The sequence below is a fragment of the Puma concolor genome, chromosome A3 (assembly GCF_028749965.1).
Source record: "Puma concolor isolate L17-30 chromosome A3, mPumCon1.1.hap2, whole genome shotgun sequence".
Taxonomy (NCBI): Eukaryota; Metazoa; Chordata; class Mammalia; order Carnivora; family Felidae; genus Puma; species Puma concolor.
The window spans coordinates 122621457-122637349 of NC_141669.1; the positions used below are offsets into that span (position 1 = coordinate 122621457).

Below are 15893 nucleotides of genomic sequence, written 5' to 3' on the forward strand. Positions count from 1 at the left end.
ATCCAAATGTTTTCAATATGGCTCTTTTTCCATGTTCTCTTCTTGGCCCCCTGAGGACTTTCCCTGGGCTGCAGAAACTAAGGGACAAAAATACCTTCTGCTAGCATCACAATGGAGGGAAAAAATTATTTGGGGCTATACTCAAATATTTAAGAATTTTAGGACCTAAAATCTTCCATGGGGGTAAGAATAATAAAGAATAAAAGAATAAAAGAATGACTAGCAAGACAATATTCTTGCTTTGCTCTCACTCTGGCCAATCAGGACCATTCCAGGTTGTCTAGCCAAATCCCTCTTCACAGAGGGGAGAACCTGTGATATAAAAGCTGACACATAAGCCACTAACCTCCTGGACGGTCTTAGATGCCAGGATCTTCTCAATGATGTTTGCGTCATCTTCTGGAGGCTCCTGGAGACAGAGGTTAAGAAGAAAGAAAATTACTGGCACCACAGAATCCAAGAAATAATTCTGTAAGAAATGCTATAGCAGGTACTACTTGGTCTGAAAGTTCACCATTGAGTGCTGAGGCCTCCCTCCCTATCAGTCCACAGAGTGATCAAAAGATCACAAACATTCTAACATCTGGACACAACCTAACACCTCCCCTTCCACATAAGCAGAGAAGTTATGCGGCTTTTCAGACTCTTAATTTCAGATCTGCCTTTAGCATCACTAAAATTGGTCCCAGGACTTCCCTTTTCTGCCAAACCTGCCTACGTGTTGCTGCATAAAATTTTCAGAAAGGTGTAACAGAAAGGAGTCTGGGGGCCTTAGAAGCAAAGAGTCCTAATTCTTTTTTTTTTTTTTTTTTAATTTTTTTCAACGTTTATTTATTTGTGGGACAGAGAGAGACAGAGCATGAATGGGGGAGGGGCAGAGAGAGAGGGAGACACAGAATCGGAAACAGGCTCCAGGCTCTGAGCCATCAGCCCAGAGCCCGACGCGGGGCTCGAACTCACGGACCGCGAGATCGTGACCTGGCTGAAGTCGGACGCTTAACCGACTGCGCCACCCAGGCGCCCCAAAGAGTCCTAATTCTAACACCTACCAGCTACTGACTTTGGGTAAGTCAATTAACACGTCTTCGTTTCCAAATCTATTAAAATAGGAGTTAAATATACTTATCTCACTGGGTTACTAGGAGGATAAAACGGTATGTGAAAATATTTTTGGAACAGTAAGCACTATGCAAATGCAAGGCATAATTATTCTCTACTAAACGATACCGTCTTTCCCTTCTGTGTCTGGAAATGGCTGTTTCACCCATCATCCTTTGCCTATAAATCCTAACTCAAAACAAATTAATTTCTTCCTTTCTACCCCGGCTACACATCAACATTTCTAGGCTCCTGATCTCCATGAAATCTCTCTACAGAGTATTTGATTAAATAATTACAAACATAAAAAGGATGTGTTGAGTCAGAACACTCTTATGTTTGATGTTCTTTCTGGGACTGTATTTGAGCCGTCCTATTTCAGAGGTTTTGTATGTACTATATGACCTCCTCAGATCTAGTATTTGTCCACAACAGGGTATTCAGAACAGAATGAGAAGAATGCTCATCACAATAGCCGTAGCTCCCAAAATAACTTGGGTTCCTGATCAGAACTTCCCCAAGGATGACTTCATGCTGCATTACTACTGTCTTCGGTCCTACCCATTCCAGGGGTTCGCCTGTCCCAGAGCCACACCATTACAGAAAATGGTATATAAAGGTATATAAAATCATACTTTCCCCAGAAAAGTACTGAAAGAAAGAAAGGAAGAAAGAAAGAAAGAAAGAGGAGGAGGGCAGTTGGTAGAAACGAAGTATGGCGATCAGCAGGCGATGACAGATGCTCCCAAAGGTTACAAATATTTATTACATTCCCCTAGACACATGGCATGGTGCTAGGTGCCATGCCAAAGTTAATCCAAAGTGACAAGAGTCTACTCCCACTGCTCAACAAGAAGACAAGTTGATTGTGCCTACCATATAGTAGGAAGAAGGGATGGGGATACAGACTAAGCTTTTGTTTTTCTGCTCAAGTGTTCTGCCTGATTCTTAAGCACAAGGAAAGGAAGAGGCGGCAGGTGGCTGTTGCCTGCCTTCTCCCATTACAATGTAAACCTTCTGAGGGTAGGGATCCTTATTTGTTTTATCCACTGCTATAGCTAAAGACCTGAAAAGGCCAGGCACCAGTGGGTGACCAGTATATATTTGTTAATGCTAAATACAAGGAAGAGGAAGAGAGAGGAAATACATGAGGAAATAAAGCATCTAACTCACCAGGGCTACAGACTGCAGACAGTTAATATTCTTTTTTTTTTTTTTTTTTTTAATTTTTTTTTTTTTTTCAACGTTTATTTATTTTTGGGACAGAGAGAGACAGAGCATGAACGGGGGAGGAGCAGAGAGAGAGGGAGACACAGAATCGGAAACAGGCTCCAGGCTCTGAGCCATCAGCCCAGAGCCTGATGCGGGGCTCGAACTCACGGACCGCGAGATCGTGACCTGGCTGAAGTCGGACGCTTAACCGACTGCGCCACCCAGGCGCCCCAGACAGTTAATATTCTTAATCTACGTCACTTAATTAAAAATTCTCTTCCTTCTTCATACACTGGGACCTAGCCATACTGTCAGGATGGCCAACAGCAAAGGGCCAGAGCCTGGTGTAGTTTTCTTAAGCCAAAGATCACTACCCCAACCTTGCAACCAACAAAGGAACAGGTGCCGGTTAAGAGAAAGTAGATGAATGAACAAACCTCCTTCCTCATTTCCTACTTCATTTCCTTCCTAAATTTCTTCCACATTATTTACTGTCTTTTAGGTTTATTCACTGGTCTTACAGAAATAGATGAGCCATAGTCCTCCTCAGCAAGGAACTACCAGATATGCTAACATAACACTTTAAAAGTTACTGGGGCGCCTGGATGGCGCAGTCGGTTAAGCGTCCGACTTCAGCCAGGTCACGATCTCACGGTCTGTGAGTTCGAGCCCCGCGTCAGGCTCTGGGCTGATGGCTCAGAGCCTGGAGCCTGTTTCCAATTCTGTGTCTCCCTCTCTCTCTGCCCCTCCCCCGTTCATGCTCTGTCTCTCTCTGTCCCCAAAATAAATAAACGTTGAAAAAAAAAAATTAAAAAAAAAAAAAGTTATTGAAGTATGGCATACATACAGTATATAGAGATCTCAAGTGTACAACCAATGAATTCTTACACATACACATACCCACTTGTATAAATATCACCTAGACCAAGTTACATAACATTCCCAATGTTCTGGGAGGCTCTCGTGCCCCCACTGGAAGTAACCACTATTTGGATTTCTACTACCACTGATTAGTTTTGCCTACTACTAAGCTTCATGTAAATGAACTATATAGTATGTGGTTCATTCTTCTGTATTTCTGCATAGTATTTAGTTGTATAAATATACTACCATTCATTTATCTGCTGTTGAGGAATATTTGGGTTGCTTCCAACATTTATATACACTGTGTATATTTTGGTGGACAAATGCACTCATTTATCTTGGATATATACCGAAAAGTGGAATTGCAAGGTTATGAGGTAGATTATATATTTGGTTTTAATGAATGTTGTCAAAATTTTTTCCAAACCGATTCTGACAATTTTTATACCCACCAGCCACATATGGGAGTTCCAGGTGACTTAATATTGTCAATCTTTAAAATTTTGGCCATTCTTGTGGCTAAATTCACATCTTTAAATTTAATTAATTCACATCTTTAATTCACATCTCCCTAGCAATTGAGGATACTGAGCACCTTTTCATATGCTTACTGACCGTGTGGATAACCTCTCCGTGAAGCTCCATTCATGTCATTTGCCGATTTTAAAAATTGTCCTTTTTTTAAATTTGTAAGAGTTCATTATACATTTCTGAATAAGTGTCCTGTCAGTTATATAGATAACAAATATTATCTGCCAATCTATGGTTTGCCTTTTGCTTCTATAAATGTCTTTTGATGAACAGAAGTTCTACATAATCCGCCTTATCAATCTTTTCTCTTATACATTCTTGTGTGTTGTTGAATCATGTGGCAGCAATGTGGCAGTGTTGTTGTGGCAGCTATGGCTGCCACAAAGGTCACTCATTAAGCCACCTAAAGTAATTTAAAATTTTCTTGCAGCCACCTTTTTAAAAAAGTAAAAATAGGGGCTCAGTCAGTTGAGCTCCCAACTCTTGATTTCAGCTCAGGTCATGATCCCAGGGTCGTGGGATTGAGCCCTGTATTGGGCTCCATGCTGAATATGGAGCCTGCTTGAGATTCTCTCTTTCTCTCTCTCTCTCTCTCTCTCTTTCTTTCTCCCTCTGCCCGCCTCCCCAACTCGTGCTCTCTCTAAAAATAAAAATAGTAAAAATAAACAGATGAAATGAATTTTAATATTTTATTTAAAGCAATATATGCAAAAATTTATTATTTCAATGTATAACCAATATAAAATTATTAATAAGATACTTTATATTCACTCATTAAGTCTTTAAAATCCGATGTGTACTTCACACTTAAAGCACATCTGAATTCAGACTACCCATATTTCTTTTTTTTTTTTTCAGTATATGAAATTTATTGTCAAATTGGTTTCCATACAACACCCAGTGCTCATCCCAAAAGGTGCCCTCCTCAATACCCATCACCCACCCTCCCCTCCCTCCCACCCCCCATCAGCCCTCAGTTTGTTCTCAGTTTTTAAGAGTCTCTTATGCTTTGGCTCTCTCCCACTCTAACCTCTTTTTTTTTTTTTTCCTTCCCCTCCCCCATGGGTTTCTGTTAAGTTTCTCAGGATCCACATAAGAGTGAAAACATATGGTATCTGTCTTTCTCTGTATGGTTTATTTCACTTAGCATCACACTCTCCAGTTCCATCCATGTTGCTACAAAGGGCCATATTTCATTCTTTCTCATTGCCCTGTAGTACTCCATTGTGTATATAAACCACAATTTCTTTATCCATTCATCAGTTGATGGACATTTAGGCTTTTTCCATAATTTGGCTATTGTTGAGAGAGTGCTGCTATAAACATTGGGGTACGAGTGCCCCTATGCATCAGTACTCCTGTATCCCTTGGGTAAATTCCTAGCAGTGCTATTACTGGGTCATAGGGTAGGTCTATTTTTAATTTTCTGAGGAACCTCCACACTGTTTTCCACAGTGGCTGCACCAGTTTGCATTCCCACCAACAGTGCAAGAGGGTTCCCGTTTCTCCACCTCCTCTCTAGCATCTATAGTCTCCTGATTTGTTCATTTTGGCCACTCTGACTGGTGTGAGGTGATATCTGAGTGTGGTGTTGATTTGTATCTCCCTGATGAGGAGCGACGTTGAGCATCTTTTCATGTGCCTGTTGGCCATCCGGATCAGACTACCCATATTTCAAGTGCTTACAGCCACATCGGGCTAGTTGGAGCCCTACGGAGCAGCGCAGCTCTGTTTGGTTCTACTTGTTTTTATAGCAACACTACCTTGTCTTCATTACTGGAGTGTGATTAAAAGTCTGGATTACAGGGAGTCTTCCAACTGAGTTCTCCGTAAAGATTGTCTGGCTATTCTAGGTCTTTTGTGTTTCTATCATCAATTTCCAGCAGAAAACACCGTACTTAGATTCTGACTGGGAATGAACTGCAGACATCTTAACAATATTGAACACATGTATGTCATACATTGCTCTATTTATGTAGGTCTTCTTTAATTTCTCTCAGCAATGTTTTTCATATAGAGAGGGCTTGTATATCTTTTGAGAGCTATTCCAGAATATCTAATATTTTTGATGATGTTACAAATGGCATTTTAGAATTTTTCTTTCCTGATTTCATGCTGCTAGTTCACAGAAATAAAGTAGATGTTTATGTATATTGTCTTTGTATCCAACAATTTAGCTAAATCCACATTTATTAATTCTAATGGTTTGTCAATTCTGTTGAATTTTCAACACACACAGTCATGTCATCTACAAATACTGAATCGTACTTCTTCCGTTCCAATTTTTAAACTTTTTATTTCTTTGTTTACTTATAGCAATGGCCAGGACCTCCAGTGTATCTCTTTTTTAAAATTTATATTACATATTCTTTTTTTTTAATGTTTATTTATTTTTGAGAGAGCAAGAGGGGGAGGGGCAGAGAGAGAGGGGGACAGAGGATCCGAAGCAGGCTCGATGCTGATACCAGACAGCCCAGCAGAGGGCTCGAACTCGCGAACTGTGAGATCATGACCTGAGCCTAAGTTGGATGCTTAACTGAGAAACCCAGGTGTCCCCTGCATTTCTGAATATAAAGATAACAGTGGGATCTTTTTCTTACTCCCAAATTCAGCAGGAAAGCATTCAGTATTGTACCATTTAATATAACGTTAGTAGTTTTTATCTAGTGGATTTTAAGTCTTTGGTTTTCTACAGTTTCAGATGTGCCTGAATATGGTTTTTGTTTTTGTATTTTCCCTGCTTGGGAGTTACCTGATGCTGAATGTATTGGTTGATATCCCCCATCAGTTTATGGGAGTTGTTGGCCATTTACTTTTATCATCAAACACTCCTCTGCTCCAATCTCTCCTCCACATCTAGGACTCTAATCAGAGATACACATTGCACTTTTTCACTGCACCCCGATTGTTTCATATGCTTTGTTCTGCTCTTTCCATTCTTTTTTCTATGTGGCAGTTCAGAAATTTCCTATTGATTTGTCTTCAAAGTCACCAATCTTATCTTCTGTTGTATCTAATCTGCTTTAATTTTTATTTCAGGTTATTTTAATTTTTTACTTTTTAGATTTTAAAAAGTTTTTAGATTTATACACACACACAAATATATATATTTTTAATGTTTATTTTTGAGAGACTGAGAGACAGTGTGAGCGGGGGAGGGGCAGAGAGGGAGACACAGACTATGAAGCAGGCTCCAGGCTCGGAGCTGTCAGCATAGAGCCCAACATGGGGCTCAAACTCATGAAGTGCAAGATTATAACCTGAGCCAAAGTTAGACGCTTAACCACCTGAGCCACCAGGCGCCCCTCTAATCTGCCTTTAAAGTCATCCACTGTATTCTAAGTTTTTTAAATTGGAATTTTCAGTCCAGCCTGTTGAACCGATTCTCTTTACAGATTCATTTCTTCACTGGAATTCTTCACTTTAAAATTTTTTTGGCTCATTTTCTTTTATTTTCTTTCACATGTTAATCAGTTATTTTAAAATTCTTTTCTGTTAAGTCCACTACCTGGATCATCTAGGGTCTGCTTCTATTATATATTACTTTTACTTTTTAGTCACATTTTTTCCAGCTTTTTCAAATGTGCAATAGTTTTTTACTTATGGTAGATATTGTGAATAAAGGAACCTTAGCAGCTCCTAACAATATTTTCCACAACTATTTCCTATTTTCTCTGTGAGAGGGGGTGGTCCCTGGGTCCAATGAGACACTGAATTGGGTCAGGCCTGGGTTACTGTTAAGATTTATCTCTTGCTTAGCAGGGGTAGCTGGGTGGCTCAGTTGGTTGAGCATCTGACTTCAGCTTGGGTCATGATCTCACAGCTCATGAGTTTGAGCTCCGCATCGGGCTCTGTGCTGATGGCTCGGAGCCTGGAGCCTGCTTCGGATTCCGTGTCTCCCTCTCTCTCTGCCCCCAACCCACTCGCATTCTGTCTATGTCTCTCTCAAAAATAAATAAACACTAAAAAAAATTTTTTTTAAAGATTCATCTCTTGTTTTATCCTGTTTCTCAAGCATGAATGTCCAGGGCCACTGACTGAATGTGGCAGGTCTTTCTATTCCTGAGCCCTGGAGTCTCCAATCCCAAGTAAGTTAAAAATCTCTCACTCTCTTTTTTTAAATTTATTTATTTATTTTGAGAGACAGAGAAAGAGAGAGAGCAAGTGCGAGCGAGGGAGGGGCAGAGAGAGAGACAGAGAGGGATAAAGAGAATCCCAGGCAGGCTCCGCACTGTCAGCACAGAGCCTGACTCAGGGCTCAATCTCATGAATCTCAGGTGAGATCACGACCTGAGCTGAGATCAAGAGTCGAACACTTAACAGACTGAGCCACCCAGGTGCCCCTCTTAAAAACCTCTCTTTAGGGAGAGTTAGTTTTTCTACACTAAGCCCATCCCTTTAGTGAGATTTTCCCTCTAGGTACCATGATACTGTGAGATTTCAATCTGCCTTCTGAATGAGCCACTAACTTCTTGGGCTACCCCAGAACTCCTCAAGGTCCTGGGGAGGGCCCTTTGCTTTGGGGATCTTCTAGTTTCCAATCATTTCACCAGCAGGGGCAGATAGTGATGGTTTCTCTTCAACCCAGAGAAGTCTGTTTGAGCCAAGCCTGATCCTCAACCTGCACCTAGAACTGAGGAATGTTTCCAGAGAAGAAATAGTTCGCAACTGCCGGCTCATCTAGTAATAAATAGCTCATCACTGTCTGGAATTTTAGTTAATCTAATTCTTGTTGCTTTCACAGATATCTGATGTCTTTAAAGACACATTCTCTTTTTTTCCCTTTGCAATGAGTGTTGCCCTGCCACGACCTACTGTCTCTTCCCTGGAAGAAGGAATCCTCCCACATCAACTCTCATTCCAGGAACTCCCTAGGGCCTACTTTTTACTCTTTTCAATTCATACTCATTTTTCTGCTGATCTTGTCCAGTCTTGAGGTTTTAAAATTTTTTTTTTCAACGTTTTTTTATTTATTTTTGGGACAGAGAGAGACAGAGCATGAACAGGGGAGGGGCAGAGAGAGAGGGAGACACAGAATCGGAAACAGGCTCCAGGCTCTGAGCCATCAGCCCAGAGCCCGACGCGGGGCTCGAACTCACGGACCGCAAGATCGTGACCTGGCTGAAGTCGGACGCTTAACCGACTGCGCCACCCAGGCGCCCCCAGTCTTGAGGTTTTAAATAAGGGCTACATCATGACACCAGCCAAGTTTATGTATCCAGCTCAGAACCTCCCCTCAATTCATAGACTCATATATCTAATTGTTACCTGCCATCTCCACTTGAATATCTCAGAGGTATTTCACACTTAAAATGTCTAAAATGTAAACTCCTGCTATCCTAGCCAACTTCCCTTCCCTACCCATTCCATCTACAGTTTTCTCCCAACTGAGTGAATTCTATCCTTCTTGGTGTTCAAACCAAAAATCTTGGTGTAATTCTTGATTCCTCCTCTCTCTCCACACACTGTGTCTGATTAGCCAAGAAATCGTGTTGGCTATATCTTCAAAATATGTATAGAATCCAGCAATTTCTCACCACCTCCACTGCTTCTACCCTCGTCTAAATCACCTTCATTTCTCACCCAGATTATTCTCAACTGCCTTCTATCTAGTTTCCCTGCTTCCACTCCTGCCCAACTAGTCTATTCACAATACAACATTCAGAACTGCCATTATAATGTCTTTTGCCTAACCTGCTTACAAGGCTTCTCTTTTAGAATAAAATCAAACATCTTTTAAAGGCCTACAACAAACCCTGCTGGAGCTCACCAAACGTCCCATCTCCTATTACCTTTCAGGTCTCCCTGTGTGTTCCTCACACACACACTAGTGGCCCATTTCTACCTCAGAGACTCTGCACAGGCTATTCCCTCCGCCTAAAATGCCTCCCTCTCAAGATTCCCTCACTCCTTTATTGCCTTCAATTCTTTGCTCAAATGTTACCTTGGTGAGGCCAAAACAGACCACCCTAATTAAAACTGCAACCCTCATTCCTCAATTCCACATCACTCCTCTCCTGATTTTTTTTCTCACAGCACTTACCACCATTGATATACTACACAATTTTATTACTTTTTAGGTTTGTTCCCAGCCTCTACCTAGGTATTTCCACCCTTTGGAAACTAACTTGGAGCTTGGCTGTTTGGCCTCCTCTCCCACAGGTTCAGAATCCAGCAAATGTGAAGAGGAGATCAGTTGCATGGATTTCGTAGGTCCCCTCTCCATTTATTGTATGCTGCCTCTGTGAGAGCAGGGAGTTTTGCCTCTTTTGATCCTTGATGTTATCTCCAGCACAAAACAGTCCTTGGCAGGTAGTAGGTCCTCAAGAAGTATTTTTGAATAAATAATGTTAAGAGATTTTGCAATATAAATGGTAATATCAGCATAAAGCAAGTGCTGAGAACCTGCTGAAATCCCACAATTCAAGACAGGGCACTTTGGCAAATTAGGAGAGCCTCTGAAAGTGCAGCGACATCTGAGTTAGATCTCTGTTAACCAGCACTAAACTTTCATAATTTCTGACTACCTTTCCTACCCACTCCCAAGTCTGTAGAACCCAGACTAACCAGGGAGCATTCATACATGTACACATGTACTGACAGGAACAATTATGTCTTCCTCACTACTAGATTGCTTCAAACATTCTTATTCTTATCTACCATTAAGAATAGAAAAAAGATGGGTTTTAGTGGGAGGATTTTGATAATGTTATTTGGAGTTTTTACTAGGACCAGCCAAATCCAAGGAAACGTTAACACACGGACAAGAAAGGACAGTACTTTACTCTGAGTATTAAAAGGATGAAGGGCTTCAGGGGCACCTGGGTGGCTCAGTTGGTTGTGTGACTGACTCTTGATTTCAGCTCAGGTCATGATCTTGCAGTTTGTGGGATCAAGCCCCACGTTGGGCTCCTCGCTGGGCATGGAGTCTGCTTGGGATTCCTTCTCTCTCTGTCTCTCTGCCCCTCTCCCGCTTGCACATGTGCTCTCTAAATAAATAAATAAATAAACTTTAAGAAAAAAATAAATAAAAGGATGGAGGGCTTCAAACATTCTTCACCATAGAAAATTTTCAAGTAAAAATTAAGGAATGTGAAATAAAATTTCAACTTTTTTTTTTTAAGTCTTTTTTTTTTTTTAACGTTTTATTTATTTTTGAGACAGGGAGAGACAGAGCATGAACAGGGGAGGGTCAGAGAGAGGGAGACACAGAATCTGAAACAGGCTCCAGGCTCTGAGCTGTCAGCACAGAGCCTGACGCGGGGCTCGAACTCACGGACCGCGAGATCATGACCTGAGCCGAAGTTGGCCGCTTAACCGACTGAGCCACCCAGGCACCCCTCAACTTATCTTTTATAGGGATAGCAATGAATACTGGAATTAAAAAAAAAAAAATCAGTGAGGGGTGCCTGGGTGACTCAGTCAGGTAAGCATTTGACTTTGGCTCAGGTCATGATCTTGTGTTTGGTGAGTTCAAGCCCCACATCAGGCTCTGTGCTCACAGCTCAGAGCCTGGAGCCTGCTTTGGATTCTGTGTCTTCCTCTCTCTCTGCTCCTCCCTGGCTCACACCCCTCCCTGTCTCTCTCTCTCTCAAAAGTGAACGAACATTAAAAAAAAAAAAAAAGAAAAGAGGAGTGCCTGGGTGGCCCAGCTGGTTAAGCATCCAATTCTTACTTTTGGCTCAGGTTATTATCTCACAATTCTGTGGGTTCAAGCCCCCACATCGGGCTCTGTGCTGGCAGCACAGGGCCTGCTCGGGATCCTCTCTCTCCCTCTGTAGCTGCCCTTCCCCCACTTGTGCTGTCTCTCTCAAAATAAATAGATGAACTTAAAAAAAAATAAAGAAAAAGAAGAAAGAAAAGAATAATTCCTTTAAAAAAAAACTGATTATCATCAAAACACTGAGAGCAGGCTTTACTCTATCCCAATAAAAGGAAAAGGGAATAGCATTTCCAAAATACACATCAAAGCAGGACGGAAACTAGGAAATCAGGACTTTTCTAAACAGAGATTGTGCATAAGCACGATCATGTGTGTATCAACACTCCGTGTATACAGATACACACAGATATAAACTAAATCTGCTTGCCAAACACACTTCCATAACAACCATCTGTTCTCAGCTACTTGGAATTTTCTCAAATTATCCTTCAAAGAAGGCCATTTTAATTCATTCTCTTTCATGTCAGAGACTCGGATAACTAAAAATTTTTTTCTTAGGGAAAATTTCAAAAATTGTCAACCCTAGTCACCCCCAACCTCAACCAACCACCTGATTTAGTTCTATTTAGCTAGGCACAAGGGAGAGGTTCTAGCAAGAAGCAAATCACTTTTCAAATCACCAAGTATGTGAGGGTACAAAAGTAGCATCAAACGAGATGCCCAGTCTCAGGGGCTTACATTCATGTAGGGAAAACAACATAAAACATTTTTATTAGAAACGTTGCAGGTTAAATTCTAATTGGTGTGACAGTAACCTTAAGTCCAGCAAGAGTGCAAAAAGCAAGAACAGCTTGGATTTCACAGAATAGGTAAGGTTTTAGTAGGGCCCTAAGGAATGGTGGGTCGTAAGAGGACAAGCAGGAAGGAAAGCTGAAATGAACTGGAAGGATGAAAGAATGAGTCCACAGGAAACAGGATGCATATACGGAATACTAAGTAAACAGTAGAGCAAAAGCATTAGAATGAGGTAGGGAAATAAACGGGAGTAAACAGGTAGTGTGCAGTCACATTTAAAACAAAAATCAGGCAGGAATTTTGATTTAATATCGGAGTTGAGAAACAACCACCTTAGACCATAGAGCAGGGGCACTCTCCCCCAGCTCAGGGAAGGAAACAGGGGGCTTCTGGGGGAGAAAACAACTGGGCTCAGCCCATCAGGCACGGCAAAAGGTTAGACAAAGCGGAGGGCGCTGGCCTCAGAGACACAGAGTGAGGCACAGGAGGGCACCGGGAGCTGAAGCCTCATTCAGATTAAAGCCCTTTGTTCTAAAAGGCAAAATCACACAACTGCACAAACTGTAGGAGGCAGAAACTGAGACAGCCTTGTAAAAATCTACACAACAACTGCGAAAGTCTGTCTCTGTTCTAGACACCAACATCCGTTTGACAAAGAATAAGAAAGCAAAGACTTTGCTCACTGTGACGTGAGGATGGAAAGTTATTTCCTGCCCCCGAATCCTGTATCCCAGTCAGGGGACCGTCCCTCTGGCTCCAGAGCAGGGCCGTGCTAGCATGCCAGTCCTGGCCTACCACGAATCACATGTAAAGATGTTTCCAGCAACTCCCCACTAGACAGCCAGTGCTGAGGCTGCAATCTGGGACTGGGCCAGGGGCCACAGAACAAGGCAGAGCATGCTGAGAAGGCACTGCCCGAGAAATGCAGCGAGGGAGCAGCAGGGCCTTTCTGCTGGGGACTCCACACGGTTCTTGGCCCCAAGCTACAGCCAGCAAGCAGGCAGACAGCCATCCAAAGGGCCTCGGGAGAAGGACACAAGTAAAAGCCTCATCTTCTTCAACTGATTTTCTGTGCCACTGGGTACTGAGGATTGTCTGGAATCCTAGATGAGATTCATGGCTTTCAAGGTTTGCCATCAGCCTGGGAAATCTTTGTTCAAACCTCACCAGGAAGCCCAAAACGTAAACCAGAGGCAAATGCGGTGTAGTCGGGCAGCAGCTAGGGCTCAGCTGAGGCAGGCCTCTGAAACCCACCCAATCCCCCTACAGGCCGTCTATCTACCCTGCATGCTAGGCCAGGCCTGGGACACAGAGGCCAGATCCACGTGCTTGCCAAAGCCACATATCAGGCCTCTTTCTGCTTAAATTTCATAACAATTTTTGAGGCCTAATTAATGAAAATTCAGATTCTATCATATGTTAGCTCTCTCTCTCGTGTACCTTGAAGAGGATAAAAAGAGCCTTGTTAAGATACATAAAATTTCCTGAATTCTTTCTGTCAGATCAGCTAAAGCCGCCCTTCAGGTACCACAAAAGAAGTCATAACAACAACTGAAATATGGTTAATGACGGGCTGAATGGCTACTAGGAGAAAATAAATTCCCTTCTAATGTTTTAACTACCAAACCAACCATAAATCTCCAAGGAGGGAAAACCCATCATAAAGCAATATAATCCTGTCACCTCATGGCACTCTTGCCAGGACTACTCTTAACTGTTTGCTTGAAAGCACTACACTGATAGTACATCAAATTATTATTCCTATTAAGTGCTATGTTTATTGGTTGGATAACTCTTGGCAAAGGGACCTGAAATCAACTCTTACATGCTAGTCACTGGTTGACTACCACTAGGGTGTCCCATGACCCAGATTGTTCTGTGCCCGCTTCTTGGCTGTTAAACCAGGGATGACGACCCCTCCTCCTAGCTACTGTCCATGCAAACACAAGGTGAAAGGATATGTGAAATTATGTGAAAATGCTTTAAGCTGGAGGCAAGGTGGTTTAGACAGATAAAGTATTACCGGCTTTGCTAAGCCACCCTAGTGCCCGGGGGGAAGGACAGGTATTTGTGCTCTGTCGCACATGCAGAGCATGAATTCTGCCAAGTCAGCATCAGGGACTCCACAACAACAGCCAGGCTGTGTCCCAGAATGTGCTGCTGGCAATGATGCCCTTCCTATATGCACAGCTTGTTTCTTCTTTTGCTTCTAATGTCTTCTCTGTAAGCTCCCTGGCACAGACCTCCTCCTTTTCAATATTTACCTCTCTTCCTTCTAGCATCTGGATATCAGGTCCCTCTTCTTGAAACCGCTGCCAATGGAAATCCCTAAAATACAAATAGGGCCATCCTGCTTCTCTGCTGGAACCCTCAATGTCCCCTCCCCCCTACCATTTGCTCTGCAGTATTAAGGTCAAATACTTTAGCTAATCCCTAGGGCCTGCATAATGTGACTCTTCCTACCACTCAATGCTCATCTCCCACCACTCCTCAGACCAGATCCCAACATCCAGCCGAGCTGGTCTATCACAACACCACCCGCAACACCATCCAGGCTGTGGGCTTTAGTTCATGTTAGAAATGCCTTTCCTAAAATCCTGACCTCCCCCTTTCCTGTCCACTCCCCCATGTAGCCACTGTATCCAGCACATTCTTCTAAGGCCGCACTTTATCACAGTGTTCATATAGCCATAAGCCCCTTCTTCTTGGAGCCAGGTACCATGCCTTGATACTCATCCTTGTATCCCAAGACCTGGCCTTGTATGGACTCTTAATACACATTTATTGAATCCAAGTTCCAACTGTAATTACTAGTGCATGTGATTTCATCCAATGAATGGCTGTTTAGTATGTTATCAGACTTTCACATTCTAATGGGAAAGACAAAGAAATAAATGCAACCAGAACACAATGATCAGCTGTGGCAAGTGCTATGAAAGAAACAGACATGGAGTGAAACTGAGAATCATGGGGCTCAGAGGCAGAGATCTACTCTAAATACAAGAACCAGGAAAGACCTCTCTGGGGAGAAACCATTTTAGCTTAAAAGATGATGAACCAAGTCATGTAATGCATGTGAAGAAGAGATATCAGGGCAAGAAGGTGGGAAAGAACTGTTAACCCAAGGCTAGGGAGTGGGGAGAAAGTCATTTATATGCTGAAGGAATTTGCTGAGACAGAGAGAACCCTGCTGGGCACCATAGCGGGAGTGAACTTCATTCTAAATGGATTAGGAAGCCAACTGAAGGTTATCAGCACCAGTTACAATAACCTAACCTAGCTTCAGCGAAGAGCCACAGAATAACTATCAAGTGGGCCAAAATGATGGATCAAGCCAAGGTCAGCACCCCAGCCATAGGCCGTACCTCCGCCTGCCATGCCAGTGTAGAAGCCGAGAGGGCGGACGTCCGGCCGGCTCCAAGAACAGCGATTGTCTCCCCGTCATCGTCCACCACCTTGAAATCCAGGTCCTCGTTATATTTTCTGCGCTTCACCTGCCGTCCTGAGCGTCGTTTCTGCAGGGCAAACACACCCATCGGAGAGATGCTCTGTGAGTCAAAGGCAAAAAGCGTGGACAAGAAAGAATACCCTCATCTACACTCACTGACATGCACAAGAGACCTGTCCTATTTTACAAAAGCAATCTTTCTTAAACACAACTCTTTTAAGAATTAAATTCACTCAAAATGAAATCTGGCTGAGGGAGGGGATCCAAATTGCCAAGATCCCC

At 42.6% G+C, this 15893-nt stretch overlaps 1 protein-coding gene across 5 annotated transcripts in view; it reads right to left on the bottom strand.

The window, feature by feature from the left end:
- CHD6 (chromodomain helicase DNA binding protein 6) overlaps positions 1-15893 on the bottom strand; it is a 206738-nt gene that overhangs the window by 101465 nt on the left and 89380 nt on the right. For all 5 annotated transcript variants that reach the window (XM_086702220.1, XM_086702221.1, XM_086702217.1 and 2 more), the window contains 2 exons: positions 15529-15678; positions 347-409 (listed from right to left, as the gene is read on the bottom strand). In XM_086702220.1, the coding sequence (XP_086558346.1) occupies positions 347-409; positions 15529-15678 (213 nt within the window). The remainder of the gene's footprint in view (positions 1-346; positions 410-15528; positions 15679-15893) is intronic.